Raw genomic sequence first — 19,872 nt, 5'->3', positions numbered from 1 at the left:
TACTTCTTTGACCTACCTCTACCTTTTCTCAGACACGCCATGACCAACCTCTCACACCTCCTAACAGGAGCATCTGTACTTCTCCTCTTTACATGACCAAACAATCTCAGCCTCAACTCCTCTATCTTGTCCTCTATGGGGGCCACTCCCACTTCGTCCCGAATTAACTTTATTCCTAATCTTATCTCTCCTGGTTTGCCACACATCTATCTCAACATCCTCATTTCTGCTACTTTCATCTTCTGAACATGGGAGTTCTTGACTGGCCAACACTCAGTCACATACAACATAGCAGGTCTAACCACCACTCTGTAGAACTTACCCTTAAGTTTCAGTGGCACATTCTTATCACACAAAATACCGAATGCGAGCCTCCATTTCATCCACCCCACACCAATACGATGTGAGACCTCATCGCTAATCTCCCCATCACCTTGGATTAATAGACCCGAGATACTTAAAACTACTCCTTATAGGGATAACTTGAGTATCAAGCTTCACATATTCATGTCCGCTTTATGAATCCCGTTACTGAACTTACACTACAAGTATTCTGTTTTGCTCAATTGAAAAAAAAGAAAATCAATCTCGATATGCAAGCTTTAGCATACTCTTCAGGAGATTTAGGCATCAAATTTTGACTAACATCAGCCGGATTAAAATCAATTTCCTCCAACAGATTCCAACTTCTTGGAAACAAGTGGTGTGATTAACAACTTGTTTGGATGATTGTTACCCATCGTTCCATAATGTATAATATTGTATTGTACTGTATCGTTTGATAAATGTAATATTTAGATAGATTGTATCGTTTATGGTTATTTCATGATATCACGTACCAACAATATAAAGAATAAACTTGCAATATTATAAAGAAAAATTATGATACAGGGTAAATTTATTATATAAAAAGGTAGGGTAAATGATAAATAAAATTGTTTAATAATAATGAAGGGTGAGATGAGAGAAAAAGGCAAAATAACGACGCAACTGTATTGGGAAAAATTGAGTTTACATATTAAAGTGGAATAAAGATGACGTGTCAAGACACGTAGACTAGTCAAAGAGTTACAGCTGGCAAAGAGACACGAGTTGAAACAAATACGAGAAAAGGAAAAGGAAGAGGCACGGGCAGATATTCAAGGGACTCGGCGCCCGTACCTATTTAAGTCATTTAGGTCCAGGAATCAAGGGGAATGAATCTGACAATATATGAGAGTATAAATACAGTATTTAATGAGCATTAAATACTGAACACGTTGGAGAATTTGTATTAAATACGATGATTGTGTAACGTAGCATTCAATGTCTTTAATTACTCATAATAGCCTAATTATGACAAGGGCAAAACACATATCTCCCAAATAGCTATAAAAAGGAGATAACTGATCAATTGTAGGGACACGAAATACTATCTGAATATATTGATTTACTTGTTTTTCTTCTGATTATATTATTGCTAGCCAAATTACTTTCTTTCATATATTCTTTTGATTATCAGTAACCCAAGTTCTTCTAAATTAAAGCTTTGACCAAAATCCCATTTTTTGGTTAAACAAATTAGTTCCGTTATTGGGAATCTGATAATCTATTCTCTTTTGGCTTAACTTTCCTTGTTGCATCAATCATGTCGAACAATAATGACAACATTCAAGGAAATCAGGGAAACCAACAACTTCAGGGAGATCCACAGGGTACTCACACCCCGGTCCCTTCTCCACGAGGCTCTCCTTGGCAGTTTCGTGAAGGCACTCCTGATGGATCTCATATAAATGGAAATGCTCAATTTGAAAATGTTGAAGCTATCGATGAAGCTTTGCAAAAACTAATTGCTGCTCAGGTCAATAAAGCTCTTGAGGCTTTTGCTAGCCAGTTACCTACTGCACCAACCACACCCACTCCAAATAACAACACTTTGGAGAACCCTCGGTCCGGGCTTGTTAATTCAAGTAGTGGTGGAACCCCCAACGAATCACAGGAGGGAGAACCAGGTAACTTAGTCAATTATAATTTACAAAATTTAGTACTAACATTGCAGAAACAGCTCAAGGAGCAAAGTGACCGCATAGAAAAAATATCGGGGGTGCCCCCGTAATCAAAGAGATAGAGATGGATAAATATTCACAACAACCCTGGAAGCCATGTGCTGCTCCCCTCCCAATTCCAAAGAAATTTAAAATGCCTGATATTCCAAAATATGATGGAACAACAGACCCACGAGACCACATGACTGCATTCACAACAGGCGTAAAAGGCAACGATTTGACTAAGCAGGAGATTGAATTAGTATTAGTCAAAACATTCGGTGAAACACTCACCAAGGGAGCATTAACATGGTATTCTCTTTTATCCGAAATTCTATAAATTCTTTTGCTGAGCTTACAGATTCTTTCATCAAAGCACACTCGGGAGCTCAAAAAGTCGAAAAAAGAATGGAAGATATTTTCAAGATCAAGCAAGGGGACTCAGAATTGCTTAGAGAGTTCGTGGACAGATTCCAACGTGAAAGAATGACATTACCATGTGTACCAGATAATTGGGCAGCTATAGCGTTCACAAGCAATTTGAATGAAAAAAGCTCAGAAGCTACGAGGTGACTCAAAGAAAGCCTTCGTGAATTCCCAGCTACAATGTGGAATGACGTTTACAATAGGTATAAAACAAAAGCTGAGGATATAAGAAGATAGTGTTTCACGACTTCAAAAAGAAGAAAAGGTAAGTTTGAGACGTGAGGAGACCGAAAAACAAGTACGAGCCATACATGGGACCTGCGGGAAAAGACTCACAATCAGAGCAGGATAATCAAAGGTATGATCACAGATCAAGGAATATATAGTCAGGTTCTTCATCAAGATTTAGAAACGATCAAAATACCTATGAGTCATGAGATGATGATAGAAATTTGAAGGCAAGATTTGGCGGTTATAGTTTCAACGTGAGCACTTCCGAGCTCGTAGCTGTTTTGAGAAGCATGAGAGATAAGGTTCGATGGCCAAAAGAGATGAGATCGAATCCAAACAGGCGCAACCCTGATCATTTGTGCGAGTTTCATAATGACCATAGGCATAAAATGGCAGATTGTAGGTTTTTACGAAGTGAAGTTGATCATTTATTAAAACAAGGATATCTCACTGAGTTGTTCAGTGAGAAAGGTAAGCAAGCTTACATGAAGAACATGCAGGAGCCTCCGAAGCCACATTCTCCCAAAAGAACCGTCAACGTTATAAGCGGAGGTGAAGACATCAATGGCATATCATACACTGCAGCTAACAAAATTTCCAAAGTTACAATTACCCAAGGGAAATGGGTGCGACATGTCATAGAGGAAGAAAGCATTACATTTGATGATGAAGATGATGTATTAACCCCTTATAACGATGCACTGGTAATATCTCTAATTGTACATGATACTAATGTAAAATGAGTTTTGATTGATCCAGGTAGTTCCGTGAACATTATTTTGCTAAGAGTATTACGTGAGATGCAAGCAGAAGATAGAATAGTACCAAAGGCGCATACTCTATCTAGATTTGACAATTCTAGTGTTGTGACGAAAGGAGATGTAACACTCACCACATTCACAGAAGGAGTCATCAAAGATACAAAATTTCAAGTAGAAGATTTGGAGATGGCTTACAATATGATCCTTGGGAGACCATAGATCCATGAAATGGATGCTGTTCCTTCAACCTTGCATCAAGTCATTAAATTTCCATCACCCTGGGGAGTATGTCAAATTCGTGGAGATCAACATACATCTAGGAGCATCAATTATGTAGCAAATACATGTACGAAAAATGAAGGAAAATAGCAATCACAGAAGACAGTTGAGGGCACCACAACACAAACCTCAACTGAACAGGGACGAACAGATGTGGATTCAAGGCCTGACACCATTCAAGAACCAGAAGAAAACGAAAATATCAAAACAATAATTGAGGAATTGGAGCTTGTTGTTTTATTCGCTGAATGGCCTGATAAGAAAGTCTATGTAGGGGCCAATCTTAGCCAAGGCATGAGAGGTAAGTTAATTGAATTTTTAAAAACTAATGTAGACTGTTTTGCTTAGTCCCACTCTGACATGACAGGGATACCACCGGAGGTGATGACTCACAAATTAAATGAAGACCCATCATACCCTCCTGTCAAGTAAAAGAAAAGAATGCAAGGAACTTTCAAGAATCAAGTGATTCAAGAAGAGGTTCAATTGCTAAAGATTGGATCCATCTGCGAGGTAAAGTATCCTAATTGGTTAGCCAATACTGTCATAGTTCCAAAGAAGAATGGTAAGTGGCGAGTTTGTGTAGGTTACACAGACCTTAATAAAGCTTGCCCTAAAGATTCATTTCTCCTACCACATATAGATCAACTAATTGATGCAACTGCAGGGCATGAACTATTAAGCTTTTTAGATGCATATTCAGGTTATAATCAGATCAAAATGGATCCGGGAGATGAAGAAAAAACTTTATTTATAACAGACAGTGGGACTTACTGCTATAAAGTAATGTCTTTTGGTCTAAAAAATGCTGGTGCAACATATCAGAGGCTGGTTACTAAAATGTTTCAAGAATGTTTGGGAAAAACCATGGAGTTTTATATAGATGATATGCTCATTAAAACTCAGCATTCGAGAGATCACATATCACACTTGTCTGATACTTTTCAAATTGTGCGCAAATTTAATATGAAGTTAAATCCCGAGAAATGTGCATTTGGTGTTGCATCGGGTAAGTTTTTAGGTTTTCTTTTTTCTAACCGTGGTATTGAAGTGAATCCCGCACAAATTAAGGCCATTGAAGAAATCCCTGATATGCTTTCAAGTAAAAAAGAAGTTCAGAGATTAACCGAAAGAATTGCATCCTTGGGAAGATTCATTTCCAAATCATCAGAAAAGTGCTTTAAATTCTTTTCAGCTCTTAAAAAGCAGGATCGTTTTGAATGGAATGAGGAATGTCAGCAAGCGCTCAGAAATTTGAAAACGTACTTATCAAATCCACCATTACTGCAAAACCAAAGGCTGAGGAAAAACTTCTCATTTACCTTGCTGTTTCTGAAGTAGCGATAAGTGCTGTTTTAGTCCGAGAAGACCAAGGTAAACAATCTCCGATCTATTATGTTAGTAAATCTTTGTTAGATGCAGAGACACAATATTCTCAATTAGAAAAGCTTGCACTTGCATTAATCATGACATCTAGGAAGTTAAGACCTTACTTTCAGTGTCACCCTATTGCTGTAGTAACTGCTTATCCCTTACGTAATATATTGCATAAGCATGAGTTATCAGGTAGATTGGCTAAGTGGGCTATAGAATTGAGTGAATACGAAATCATATACCAACCTAAAACTGCTATAAAATCTCAAGTGTTAGCTGATTTCGTGGCTGATTTTAGCTAAAGGATGCAATTAGATGCAGAAAAAGAATTACAGGTGTTTAATGGAGCTAACCCATGAACTTGGACGTTATTCACTAATGGTTCATCTAACGTAAAAGGTGCATGTTTAGGGATCGTATTGGTACCACCTACGGGTGAAACCATTCGACAAGCTATCAAATGTCATTCTATAACTAACAATGAGGCAGAATATGAGGCTACGATTGCAGGTTTAGAACAGCACGAGAACTTGGCATAAATCAGATTATAATCAAGAGTGATTCAAAACTCGTAGTTAATCAAATGTTGGGGACTTATACATACAGGGAAGCAAGGATGCAGCAGTACTTGGAAAAGGTACGGGATTTGATAAAACAATTTCAAAATTGGAAAGTTACACAAATACCAAGGGACGAAAATGTTGAAGCAGACGTCCTAGCTAATCTCGCATCTATGACTGACGTGGTAAGTGATGCAAATGCTTCAGGTATTCATTTGTTTCATTCAGTTCTCGACCCCGACAAGAATGAGGTAAATTTTAATAACTTAACGTGGGATTGGAGGAACGAGATTGTTGCTTTTTTTTTGCAGTATGGTACCGTCCCTGGTGATAAGAAAAAAGCTCATGCGCTTCAAAAAAAGGCTGCTTGGTACTGCTTAAAGCAAGGAAATCTTTATCGAAAAATGTTCGGTGGTCCCTTAGCAAGATGCCTCGGACCTTCTCAAACGGAGTACGTAATGAGGGAAATACACGAGGGGCATTGTGGGAATCACGCAGGAGGAAGATCATTGGTAAGAACCCTAATTAGGGTAGGGTATTATTGGCCTAAAATGGAAGAAGAAGTAGAGAGTTTCGTGGCTAAATGTGATAAATGTCAAAGATACGGTAACAATATGCATAGACCTGCGGAGTTACTACATCTGGTCATTGCACCGTGACCATTTATGAAATAGGGAATCGATATCGTGGGTCCATTACCACAAGCAAAAGGACAAGTAAAATTTTTGCTCGTACTCACTGATTATTTTACTAAATGGGTAGAGGCAGGAGCATTCAAACATGTGCGAGAAAAGGAAGTGAAAGATTTCATTTGGCGGAATATCATATGCCGATTTGGTGTACCAGTGGAGATCGTGTGCGATAATGGCCCTTAGTTTATAGGAGCCCAAATCACAGAATTCTTTCAAAGTTGGCAGATTAAAAGGATTACGTCTACGCCTTATCATCCGGTGGGTAATGGGCAAGCAGAATCAACAAATAAAGTTATTATCAACAATTTGAAGAAGCGTTTAGAGGAATCAAAAGGTAATTGGCCAGAAGTGTTACCTGGTGTTTTATGGGCATATCGCACAACCACAAAAACAAATACAGGAGAAACACTATTTTCGTTGGTTTATAGAGTATAAGCTTTAATTCCCGTTGAGATAGGAGAGCCAAGTACGAGGTTTACGCAGGCAATAGAAGAGTCTAATGACAAAGAAATGCATGTAAATCTTGATTTACTTGAAGGAAGACGGGAAGCTGTATTAATAAGAATGGCAGCACAGAAGCAAGTCATAGAACGGTACTACAACCGAAGAGCACGCCTCAGATTCTTCAAAATTGGGAACTTCATGCTCAAAAAGGCTCTCCAATCTACGAAGGCAGCTAATGCGGGTAAATTAAGTCCAACATGGGAGGGACCCTATAGAATTCTGATAGAAATTCAAAATGGGTTAAGCAGTCTTCATCTATAATCGTACCTCCGAGTCCCGTATGTTTTTCCTATTTCAGGGAAAGGACCAAATGAGAGGAATAATCAAGTGCTCGAAGATTGAGCACATAATATACACATGCATGTGTATAAAGAAGGCAAAGAATATTGAGAAAAATCAAAGTTCAAACCTGAAAAAGTCAAGTGCAGAGTAAAAGTCACGAAGTCACGAACTAAGGCCAAAGAAAACCTTACTATAGTTAGGGTAAAGGCTATGTACTGAAACGAGTTATAAGTAAAAACCTCGTGTTTATTATTTTTACTTTTTTAAATCTGTTACAAAAAAAAAAACAGTTACGAGAAAGTTATAGATGTAATTCAAATACATGTAAAGAGTTATTCAAAACTAGACAAGGTTCAAATAAAAACTTGTCAAAGTTATTTCAAAGAAACATGTGTGTTCCTATTTCTTTTATCGTATGTTAAACACCATTATGAAGTTGAGACATCTTCTTCATTAAGTGTTGAATATAAAAGGGTCCTCTTTTATAAAACTTATATTTAAATTAATTAGTCATGAGGTTAACAGAAGCATTTTTGAAGAATAAAAATGCAAATTATTCTGTAAGTCCTTACAAAATAAAGGCAAGAATAAAGTAAACAGAAGTTCAAGATAATAACGAGAAAACTTCTTAATATTTAAAAAAAAACAACTTAAGACTAAGTACGAACTTAGTTGTAAAGCTACGAATTATTTATACAAATTGCCCCATGAAAAGGTCTGGGGACTTGCGTTTTCAAAATAAACCCTCAAATGAAACCAAGGGTTTGATCACAATTTTCCGAATAAAACAAAAACAAAGATATACAAACAACTAAAGCTGGTCACTGAGAAGTTGAAGGTACTGAAGCATGAGCATCAACAACAACGGGCTCAACTTGGGTAGGAGTATCAACAATTGCGGGCTCAACTTGACTTGCAGCAATAGGCTCGACTGGGCTTGAAATAGTTGGGATACCCGTATCGACTTCAACATTCACGGAAGCTTCGGCCACGGGAGAGGAGAATCTTGAGTTTGCTGAACTTTCTCAATAGTTTCATTGATTTTAGCCAACTTAGATTCCAAGTTGAAATTTTCTTGGACAGCTTTAATTAGGGTATCATAGCGTGAATTCAAAAACGCCTAACTTACTTCAATAGCAGATTTATCTTCAAGGATCTCATAATCCCTTTCCCAGTCAGTAATCTCGTTCGTTAACTTCTCATTTTCAGCCAAGACAGATGTGTAAGAAGTCTGGAGAGAGGCATAAGAGCTTTCTAAAGCACGCACCTTATCAAAATAAGCTCGAAGGTCTTCTTGTGCCTGAGTCAAATTTTGTACGAGCTCCCCAGCGTAAGCTTCTTTTTTACTCAAAAGTGCCTTCAACTCTCTGATTTCTTCACTAGCCTTGGACAACTGCTCTGAGAAGGATGTTTCAAGGCGACTTTTTTCTTTATCTGCTTGGCTTGAGGAAGCCTTTTCAATCGCCAACTCCGAAGTCAAAGCCCGTACCTGCTGCTCCAAGATACTCTTACTCTTTTCTAAATACTCCACATCAATTTGCCAGATCTCAAATTGTTCCCTCCAATTGCACGCCTCTAACTGAGAATCACGCGCTAATTGATCTAAGTGGGAAATTCTTTTCATCATCTCTGTGCCGATAAGGTTGGCCTAAAAAGGAGAAAAGGAAATAAGAATCCTCAAAGATAGAAAAATTACAATGTAAAAGAGAAGGGGAATACTTTCAAAGTGGCGTGCACAATATCATTCACCAGGGTCAAGTAACTATGGCTCTCTAGCTTAGCTTTCTCAATTGGGCCAATTAAAGGCTCTAGCCATACATCCACTTGGCCTGATTTCCTTAAGAGACTGCCCTCAACAGGGACTTTAATGACTACTCGCCTCATAGCAACACTCCTACTTGAGGAGCCAACTTCAGTGCGATGAATGTTTGGAGGAGGAATTGTCGAAGGAGGAACATAAGAGGTAGTAAAAATAGTCTGGGGAGGAATGAAAACAATCGAGACTGGCAAAGAATGAGTTACAGACACGGGTGTCGAAAAAGAAGACAAGGGTACTTCATCTAAAACAGGGCCTAAACCTTCACTACCAAACCCGCTAATAAAAAGCTACTCAACAGAGTCATGAGCAACAGCGGGAGCAACGTCATCATCAGGAATCAGTACCGGAGTCTCAGTAGACTCGACAAGAGGAACAGAACGATGGGGGGATGCCTCTGCTTCATCATTAGAAATGATGCATCTTCGAGCTCATGGCCTTGTCACCAAAGAGCCCCCATCTTCCTCCTCTTCAGAGTCTTGTTCCTCAACGGCAACGACTTTTCTTTTTGCAGAAGAACCCAAGATTATTTCTTGAGCCCTTTCCAAAGAGATGCGGGAAGCCGCGACTGCCTTGGCAGTGACTCCACGAATAGCAAATCCTGATAAAAAGATGGATTGAAATTAGTGCAATAAAAAAAAATACACGAAAAGATGAAATAATATAAAAGCTTTTACCATGAGTTTTTACTTTCTAACCAAAACGGTTAGAAAGTGTCTTCCAAGACCTACCATCCATTGGTGTGGTCCTCAATAACTTGTCTACCCAATCACGGAAATTGGGAACGTCTTCCACAACTCCTATGGTTGCTAAAAAAAAGCAAAATTAGAAAAGTTGACAAACTTGAAGAAAAAAAGGCACGAGAAAGTTAAAAAGACTTACGTGCAAAATTCCACTTCTCAGGGAAGGGAACATTATCATCACCCACTAAACCAATAGTGGGGGTAGCAACAAACCTGGCATACCAGCCACGATATTTGTCATTCTCAGGGCTCACCAAAACTCTCTTTCTCCTGGCTACTAGTGTGAAAAAACCATTGCGGAAGAGTCTAGGCGAATAAAGGTGAATCAAATGAGGGAAAGTAAAGGGAACACCGGCTGTGTTGGTCAAATGCCTCAAACAGGCAACAACCCTCCATATGATTGGGTCAATTTGACCCAAACAAACATCGAAGAAATGACAGAACTCAAGAATAACTGGGTCAATAGATGGTCTAAACCCTAAGGTGAAAGGGTATGTATAAACAAAAGAAAACCCTGTCATGTAAGAGGTGATTATTTGATTTGGATTAGGGATAATAATAGGGAAATCACTACTCCAATGACAGTCTCTACAAACTATAGAAATCAAACCTTCTGTAATTTGAGTGGGATAAATATCAGCACGATCTAAACCAGAGAGTTGGTTCCTAAGAGATTCTCTGTCATGATAAAAATATAGTTCTGTAGGAACTATCTCCTCTACTGTAGGCTCACGAAGAGGTTCAGAAGGTTCTTTACCTCTTGAAAAAGATCTTTGTGAAAGTGAACCCCTAGTTCTAGAAGAAGGGCCAGAACTAGGTAAAGGAGTGGAAGAACCACGAACAGATCCTAAATTACGAAGCCTACCTCCCCTTATGCTTCTAATGGGGGCATTAGAGAAGGTATCAACTGTGGGAACCCTTCTAGGGTTAGAATTTGAAGAAAACATGACGAAGGAGGATGATACGATGAAGAAGCAAACAGAGAATTGAGAGATTGAATATTCAGTAAACTTTATGTGGAAAAGACAAAGAAAGAAATTATATTTATACTGATAAGCAACCACTGAAGGAAAAAGTGTAATGATGGAAGTACCATAATAATGATAACTGACGCTTCATGAATAGTGAAGCTGTGAAAAAGCCTTAGAAATGGCTGCAAAACTGCAGAACTAATGAAAAGGTGACACGTATGAAGAGCATTAAATGGAAGTGACAATTGAAGCGTCAATTTTGTCATAGCATTAATGGTGACAAAAATTCTCGTTTTAATGAAATCCACTTCCCAAATATTCAACTGATGAATAAGTGGCAAGTGGGGGGACTATCAATATTGGAAAAATTGAGTTTACATATTAAAGTGGAATAAAGATGACGTGTCAAGACACATAGACTAGTCAAAGAGTTACAGCTGGCAAAGAGACACGAGTTGCAACAGATACGAGCAAAGGCAAAGGAAGAGGCACGGGAAGATATTCAAGGGACTCGGCGCTCGTACCTATTTAAGTCATTTAGGTCCAGGAATCAAGGGGAATGAATCTGACAATATATGAGAGTACAAATATAGTATTTAATGAACATGAAATACTGAATACGTTAGAGAATTTGTATTAAATACAATGATTGTGTAACGTAGTATTCAATGTCTTTAATTACTCATAATAGCCTAATTATGACAAGTGCAAAACGCATATCTCCCAAATAGCTATAAAAGGGAGATAACTGATCAATTGTAGGGGCACGAAATACTATCTGGATATATTGATTTACTTGTTTTTCTTCTGATTATATTATTGCTAGCCAAATTACTTTCTTTCATATATTCTTTTGATTATCAGTAACCCGAGTTCTTCTAAATTAAAGCTTTGACCGAAATCCCATCTTTTGGTTAACATCAACCACATGAAATCGGTCGTTATATAAAGTGGCGCATTTCGTCGTTACGTAACGACGGATTTAACAATACGATATAATAAAATTTAAGTAACAACCAAAATAAACATGATATTTAAAGTAACAATACGATATAATACAATAAGTAACAACCGTCCAAACAAGCCGTAAGTGTCCAAATAAATTTTCTATACTATGAGTTATTCAAAGCAACTATAGGATGAAGCTACTACTTAAATAACTATAGTTTCAGGAGTGCCGAAAGCTGGATTTCAAATAAATTCACACGCCTATATATATATGGTTGGAAGAGGAAATTAATCTTTGCAAGAAATGATAATTAAGAGCCCAAAACCATCTCAAAAACTGAAGTTTCCTGCAGAACACCAACAAGCTAAGAATAAGCCACGATTTGTAGACAATAGGAATTCTTTCTAGTGCACCAAATTCTTAATAAATAACCCAGCCTTCAACCAAGTGCAGCATTCAGTTTTTTTGGAGCATAACGTCCAACAAATAATATTAGATCATTTCTAGAAAATATATACGTAAAATACCTAATTTGGTAAAACGACCATGGGTTCATGTGCAACATAAATTGAGCAGTAAATCTGTCCCCTGATAATCACCTTTCTTTCCTCCAAGGCATCTCACATGTAAGATTTTGGCACAAAACCATAAACACACAAGATTAAAGATAGTACATTCTTTTTGGAGGTCTTAGAATGACCAATCAATTTTGAATAAAAAATGAAGAAATAATTAACAAAATATATGATCTTCATGTACGGTTCATAAAGAATGACAGAGTTGAATTAACAAGTAACGTCTATTAACGCTATGCATTGCTAAAGACAATCATAAGGGACTCCATAGTTACCATCCACAAGCTCAAAGCTCAAATATGCAAAACATGAGGGAAGAGTGTGTGTGTGTATATATGTATATATATACAGCATTTCAAAAGAATTTAGATCAACCAAATTAGACGTTATATGTTTCTAGCTAAACAAAACATGCTTCTCTGCGTGTGTGCATGAGATGTTATATGCACGAGATAAATAACACGACGTGCTAAATCCTAAACTATCCTAATTAAATCATATATAAGCCGTTCAAGAATTTCAATGTAATATAACAGTATATATGCTCATCCTATATCATTTTGCGTTACAAAAATTTTCAAATGAAAGGAGGAAAATACCAAAAGAAAAAAAAAGATAAATTACGTATAATGATCAAAACTATTCATTTTTTTTTACCAATGTCCAACAGAGTCAATCTGCTGCTCTTGTTGAGATAATTGGGATTGAATTGAATTCTGTGAAATCAATGGCAACGGAAACGATTGATCTGTTGACACAAATGAAGGTTGAGGCAAACCAAGACCTGAGGGAGAATTATATACGCTGTTGTAATTAGGCAAACTAGGCGAATGCGCGTGATCATGTAGCTGTTGCTGTTGTTGTTGTTGCTGCTGCTGCTGCTGCTTATTAGGAACATTTAATTTTTCACCTTCAAGTTCTCTGTACTTGTTAAGATATTGCTTTAATGGGTTCACATATTCGTCGAATCCAAGGACTCCGATAGCCCATATAATGTCATCGCCATTAATCGTCTTCCTCTTTTCGCGTTGGCATTTGTCTGATGCTTCTCCTGTAACGAAGCTAATGAACTCTGACACGCATTCTTGGACCGTTTCCTTTGCATCTTTTGAAATTTTTCCATTTCCTGTGATGACTTTCTTCATGATTCGTCCCACATTCGCTATTGGAAGGAACCGATCCTGTTCTTTACTAGTATTGTTGTTATTACTACTATTACTACACTTGTTATTGTTGTTGTTTTCGGTCTTGATGTTGGTACAATTGGTTGTAAATGTAGAGGTTGTTGTTATAGGAGTTGTTTGTATGGTGATATTTGAATTGCTTTCTGAACTTCTTTTAATAGCCACATTTGGTAGAATTCCTCGCTTATCATCTTCCATTTTTTTGTTTTTGAGACAAAAGTGAATTAGGATGATTTAATTGGCTTTTTATATCACATGGGGGTAAATGGCAAGATAAGCATAAAGTTAGGCTTTATAACAGGAATTTTCAAAGGCTTGGATTAATTCCCACCTGCTTAATCCCTCAGACTCGCTCTAAGGAGGGAAAAGGGAAATATTTTGTCTCTCTATATTGATAACTAACACAAACCAATTCATAATAGTACTTCCTTTTGTGTGCCTATCAAATATATATTACTTTTCTTTTTGTCTGGAATCAATATTACTTAGAGGCTAATAACTAAATATATAGACCCAAAGCCTTTTGGCTAGAATTTTTCATCTTCTCATATGTGTACTATTTCCTCTCATACGTATGGTACCAGGTTTAGGAGGTTCAGGTCAGTCAAGAAATATATTTGTTATCAAGAATTTATAAATAAAGCTCATATGTGTTTCGTTTTTGAGGATTATCACAGCCATTTTGGGAGGAAAACAACAGCGCAAATCAGAGTTGTGGGAGCTAAAAGATATCAACTTTACATTTTCTCTTTTTTCTTCAATCCTTCTACATTTTATGATTTGTTTGATTATTTTTATAGGTTTCTTCAATATAAACTGTTGAATTTTTTGAAGCCGCTCTTTAATTCAATCCACATAAGATTTTATCTTTAAAAATAGTTGGATTTTTCTATTACAGAAAAATTTTAGCCCATTAACGGCGGACATAATTTAAAAATAGTTGGATATTTTGTTCTCTGTGTAATTGCTTGCAGCAATGTTATTCATAGGCATAAAGCATGTTATTCGCAGCTGCTTTGTTCTGGTTGCATTTAACAAAAGCACTAGAGTTTAGGTTGTATACACCGTCTGAGCGTAAAGAAATTTTTACACCATCAAATCACAAGTGATATATGCAGGTAAACCACCTTCAAATATGAGATTTTTAAAATTTAAAATAAGACAGATTGTCACTATAACAAGTAACGGTGACATGATAATGTAAATATCACTTACACTGTCAAAGTACACAAGCTGTCAGAAATGCCTTTCTTTATATATCTACTTCTGTGATATGATCTTAAGCCACTTAATTTACATAAAATTTATCATTTACTTTAATCATTTTTCGCAAGCTATTTTGGTATGTTCGTGTTTTAACAAGATACATATCTGTCGAAGTTTTAGTTATAGTGGAAAACAAAAGGTGTTGCGATTGTGACAGTCAGTATGGTCAAGCCCTTTCTTTTGGAAGAGTATTGTCATGTATTATATTTATAAATCTACTTACTTTTCAAACTGCGATATTGGTCTAACTGCTCTTTGTATACTATTTAGGGCGATTTGCAGCCGTACCCTATTTTTATGCCACCTTTTAACCTATATCCTATTTTTAAAAACTATTGATTTTGTAACCAACTAACAAAAAATCTGTAATAATATGGCCATTATACCCCTTCCAAAACATATAAAAGTTGCATCAAGCATACCCAGATTCAAATTCCAAATCTCCTCCGTATCTCCTCCATCAGTCCGTTTCTCCTAAGATCGCCTCTCGCAACCAGATTCAAATTCCAAATTCAAATTCAAATACATTGTAAGTATTCAAATTTATCTCCAGAATTCAAAATAGTTTTTGAATTATATGTTTTCTGATTGATCGATTGAAGTTGTTTGACGAACTTCACTGATATGCTGAATTTGCTTTCTAAATCTGTTTGACGATGAATTCTAACATTCTAATCTGACAGTTATTTAGTTCATATCTAAAAAATTCAGCAAAACGAGCTGGCAAATAACACAACGAAGAAAAAATTATATTAAAACAATATATGAGTGTTTTAATATTTAAAACACCTATGCACAAAAAACTTCAGTATAGGTGCTGAAGTTTTTTTGTTAATATTTAAAAGCTGAAGTTTGCCTATTACACTAGGTAAAAAAAATAAAACATAAATTAAAATTTCATAATGCACAAAAAACTTCGGCATAAGTGCTGAAGTTTTTTAGTTAATATTTGAAAACTTCAGCAGGAGAAGCTGAAGTTTTCCTAATACACTGGGTAAAAAAAATAAAACATCAATTAAAATTTCATATTGCACAAAAAACTTCAGCACTTCTTTAGTTAATCTGTAAAAACTTCAGCTAATGGAACTGAAGTTTTCCTCCCACACTATGTATTTTATTATCATTTTTTGAAAAAACTTCATACCAAAAAATGCTTATGTTTTCAGGAATATGTAAAACATTTTTGATATAATTTTTTTTATGCTGAAGTTTTTTTAGTTCATCTGCTAAAAATGCTTAATATTTTCTCGTGTAATATGTAATTTTCGGATAAGTTTTTGTTAATTGTTCTGTTATTTTCTAAGTTTAAAAAGAATTTTTAGTTCATGCTTGAAGTTTTCATCAAGCACTGTGTATTTTATTATGATTTTTTGAAAAAAACTTCATACCAAAAAATACTTAATATTCAGATTAGTTTTTGTTAATTCCTATTGAAGTTATATAGTTCATTTCCTCTGCTATTTTTCGAGTTTGAATAGAATTAATATTAAAGAAACGCAGAAAAAAACTTAAAATAAAAACTGAATATTTCATTAAACATCAAAAAAGATAAATTAAATTACATAAATAACAAAATATCATAAATAACAAAAAGAAAAACTAATCGTCCATATCATCATCATCGTCATCGTCACTACCAGATGGACGAGCATCTTCATCAACAAGATTATAAAATCTTGCATACATCACAAGCGTATCAAACTTGTTTTTAATTTCTTCCAACTCGCTGTCGTACTTCTCTATGAGCTCATCCAATTTCAGCTCAAAAGCCTCTATAATGTCTTGCTTGATTTCTTCTACTATTTGCCTGATGACAGCATCTATTTTTCTCCTTTTTGTATTTTATGTCTGCTAAAATATATGTGTTTGAGTGAATAAACTCACAAGGAATAACGTGCTTATATAGGGGAAAAAACTTCTGCATGGTATATGAAAAAGCAAAGAGGAATTTTAAACGTTGTCTAATGAAAAGCGTACATGAATGTGATAGGAATGTAATTATTACACTAACACATACCCCCAACACAAATATAATTACTACTTTAATTGTGTAGGTTACTCCTGTATACTATGCAATTAATGCTGAAACATGCTCAAGTTTGTTGAATTCATTTGCTAAAACTTCAACCCAATGTGCTGAAGTTATTTAGTTCATTTCTAAAAACTTCAGCACTTAAGGAGCTGAAGTTTTTTTCCCTGCATTCATGAATCCCTGTCATACAACTTTTTCAAAAAAAACTTCAGCTGATATGCTGAAGTTATTAAGCTTATTTCTAAAAACTTCTGCACTTAATACGCTGAAGTTTTCTGTGCACGATTCATTAATTATGTCATACATCTTTTTCCAAAAAAATTCGGCAGAAGATGCCTAAAAATTCTTCTGTTCACTTTCCTAATACTTGCCATTAAACATGAATCTGCAGAATGAGTTCGATTTGCGTTGTTATAAGTTTTTAATGGGAGTTGGACTCCTAATTTCAAATACTTGGATCATGATACAAAACTTGTTCTACTTAATAAGCACACATCATTCAATACTTTCCTGAAGAAAATAAGTGAAGTTGCAAATATTGACTCAACCAGATATGCACTAAAAGTATGGTTTGATATCAAACTAAATACAAGCAAAGGAATGCTTGTAACTTCTGATGAAGAACTCAGTACCTGTATACATTTGCTTACAACTGATTCACCCTACAAGAATTGCCATTTCATCATCGAAAAATACAACCTTCAGAATCTGCAGCATTCAAACAATCTCTTGCATATGCGATAGAATCAGAACCTTTTGCTGATTATCAATATGAAGTAGGACAACCAATAATGGAAGTAGACAACGCGCAACAACCTTCTAACATTACAACTGCTTTAGAATATAATGCTGCAACAATTACCCCCTCCTCCAATAAATTCAAACCAGTTTGTCGATGACAACAAGAAGAAGAAGGACAACTAATAATGCAAATTGACAACCAACACACAATCCAACAAAGCTTTTTGTTATCTTCTGCAACGATAAGCAACAACAATGATGAAGTAAACATGGAGCTTATACCGATAACATCAGATAGAATTGAAGAAATTGCTGAAAGTTCTTGTGCTTCTCAGAAATCAAGAAAAAGAGTGAGGAGAAAGCTGAAAGAATCTCCACCATGTAAAATACTTAGGCATGATGCGTTGCCTGAGGAAGTAAGAGTTGGATCAATTTTTGAGAACAAACAAAATATGACAAAATTTTTCTGCAGCTTGGAGATAAACCAGAAAGTTGAATTCACTGCTGTTAGATCATGTTCAAAGAGATATGGGCTGAAATGCATCATAGACAAATGTGGTTGGAATGTACGTGCTACCAGAATAAAAAGTTCCACACTATTCAGGGTGATAAAATATCATAACATCCATGAATGCTCGGTTGATGCAAGAAAATCAGATCAGAAGCATGTTACATCAAATTTTATAAGTGAACAAATTGTAGAACATGTTCAAGACAAAAAGATAGAGGTTACACCAGCCTTTGTAGAAAATGAAATGAAAAAGAAATTTGGAATCGACATTGGTTATCACAAGGTATGGCGTGCTGTTCAAAAAGCTGTTGCTTGCATAAGGGGAACACTTAAAGAGAACTACCAAATTCTTCCTTCATACCTACACATGATGGTGTGCAAAAATCCAGGAACGTACACAAGCATAAAAAGAGATGTGCAGAATAGGTAAGCAAAACAATACTAACCATTAGCCTGAAGTTTCAAATGTTCCTATTTGAAAAACTTCACACCTTATGATTTATTTTTTTGTGTTTCACTGTACAAATTTGCTTACATGTTCTTTGCTTCTGCGACATCAGTAGCTGGTTGGTCCTACTGTAGACCCGTTATTGCAGTAGATGCAACGTTTTTAAAGTCCAAATATCATGGTGTTCTATTTGTTGCTGTATCAAAGGATGCAAACAATCAAATCTTTCCTCTATGTTTTAGTGTAGTAGAATCAGAAAACAATGAGGCATACATTTGGTTCTTCGGGGAAATGAGAAAAGCAATTCAAATCTGTCGTGAATTGGTTTTCTTGTCAGATAGAAACCAATCAATTGCAAATGGGATTAGAAAAGTTTTTCCTGAAGCTCACCATAGTATCTGCCTCTATCACTTTGAGAAAAATTTAAAGCAAAGACATGCAAAAGCCACGGTAATAAATCTTTTTCCAAGTGCTGCAAGGTCATACAAACGTGAAGATTTTAATCATGTCCCAACTCAAAAGTATTGACAAGAAAACATACAATTACATAATGGAAGAGCTTCCAGAGAGATGGGCTCGATCGTGGTTCCCACGGCGACGTTATGATATGCTAACAACAAACATGGTAGAATCAATGAATTCCGTTTTACTAAAAGGGAGAGAACTGCCTATTTTAAGAATGTTAGATTTCATCCAAGAAAAGTTGGGAGAGTGGTTTTACGAACGGAGAAAAAAGGCAAATGAAACTTTTCACAGAGTATCAATATGTGCAGAAGAAGAGATGACTAAGAAGATGGACTTGGCTTGTAAAATGTTTGTGAGTATATTTATTAACTTCAGCTTTTTATATCTGTTGCAGTGATTTACTGCTTACATTTAAAAAAATTCATACTTTTTCTTTTTGAAGCAACAATACACTAATATAGTTTGTCTTAATTTTTTATTCCTTGTTTGGTGTTCAACCTTGATTCAATGTTGTTTAGAATAAAAAGTGAAGGAATCGAGTTCATTGTGGACTTAAAGAAGAGAACTTGTAACTGCCTGGAATTCCAACTTGATGAATTGCCCTGTCCACATGCAATTGCTGCTATTAATAAGAGATATCTGCAGAAATCTGATTACTGCTCAAATTGGTATTCAAAGGAAACATGGTTGAAAACATATGAAGGACATGTGAATACCGTGGGAGATCAAAAATCATGGGATATACCACAAAATGTATAATCTGAGATCACAAAACCTCCCAATGTAGAGATTTTACAAGGAAGAAGACAAAAGAAGAGGTATATACCTGTGACTGAATCAGTACCATTAAAATCTACCAAGTGCAGTCGATGTAAACAAGTTGGGCATAATAGAACAACTTGCTTGTCTTCTCTAGCACCTCATCCATATTCAAAGAAACACACTGAAAAGTACTCCAACCTTCAATAATCCTTGGTCTGAATTTAGACTTTCATTATTGTATGACATATTTGAAATGTGATTTTTTTCATAGGAATA

At 35.9% G+C, this 19,872-nt stretch overlaps 2 protein-coding genes across 2 annotated transcripts; one reads left to right on the top strand and one right to left on the bottom strand.

Moving 5' to 3' along the window:
- Window positions 1-11,742: 11,742 nt before the first annotated feature.
- LOC107766832 (uncharacterized) lies at window positions 11,743-13,563 on the bottom strand. Its single transcript, XM_016585706.1, has 2 exons — window positions 12,845-13,563; window positions 11,743-11,958 (listed from the first exon to the last, which is right to left on the bottom strand). Exons 1-2 carry the CDS (start codon window positions 13,330-13,332, stop codon window positions 11,865-11,867), a joined length of 582 nt encoding a protein of 193 aa, XP_016441192.1. The 5' UTR covers window positions 13,333-13,563; the 3' UTR covers window positions 11,743-11,864.
- Window positions 13,564-17,679: 4,116 nt separating this feature from the next.
- LOC107766830 (uncharacterized) lies at window positions 17,680-19,593 on the top strand. Its single transcript, XM_075224433.1, has 3 exons — window positions 17,680-18,347; window positions 18,504-18,890; window positions 19,353-19,593. The coding sequence occupies exons 1-3, from the start codon at window positions 17,680-17,682 to the stop codon at window positions 19,591-19,593; spliced, it is 1,296 nt and encodes a 431-aa protein (XP_075080534.1).
- Window positions 19,594-19,872: the final 279 nt, after the last annotated feature.

This window comes from Nicotiana tabacum, chromosome 11 (genome assembly GCF_000715075.1).
Source record: "Nicotiana tabacum cultivar K326 chromosome 11, ASM71507v2, whole genome shotgun sequence".
In the NCBI taxonomy this organism is placed as follows: Eukaryota; Viridiplantae; Streptophyta; class Magnoliopsida; order Solanales; family Solanaceae; genus Nicotiana; species Nicotiana tabacum.
This window is presented reverse-complemented; position numbering and strand designations above follow the sequence as displayed.

Excerpts from the sequence above, each read along its gene's own strand:
- LOC107766830 (XM_075224433.1), top strand. The coding sequence starts at position 17,680 with ATGGAGCTTATACCGATAACATCAGATAGAATTGAAGAAATTGCTGAA. Across the intron at positions 18,348-18,503 it reads AAAAGAGATGTGCAGAATAG|ACCCGTTATTGCAGTAGATG; the intron begins GTAAGCAAAACA and ends GTCCTACTGTAG. Across the intron at positions 18,891-19,352 it reads AATCATGTCCCAACTCAAAA|AATAAAAAGTGAAGGAATCG; the intron begins GTATTGACAAGA and ends AATGTTGTTTAG.
- LOC107766832 (XM_016585706.1), bottom strand. The coding sequence starts at position 13,332 with ATGAAGAAAGTCATCACAGGAAATGGAAAAATTTCAAAAGATGCAAAG. Across the intron at positions 11,959-12,844 it reads ATTGACTCTGTTGGACATTG|GAAACTTCAGTTTTTGAGAT; the intron begins GTAAAAAAAAAT and ends GGTGTTCTGCAG.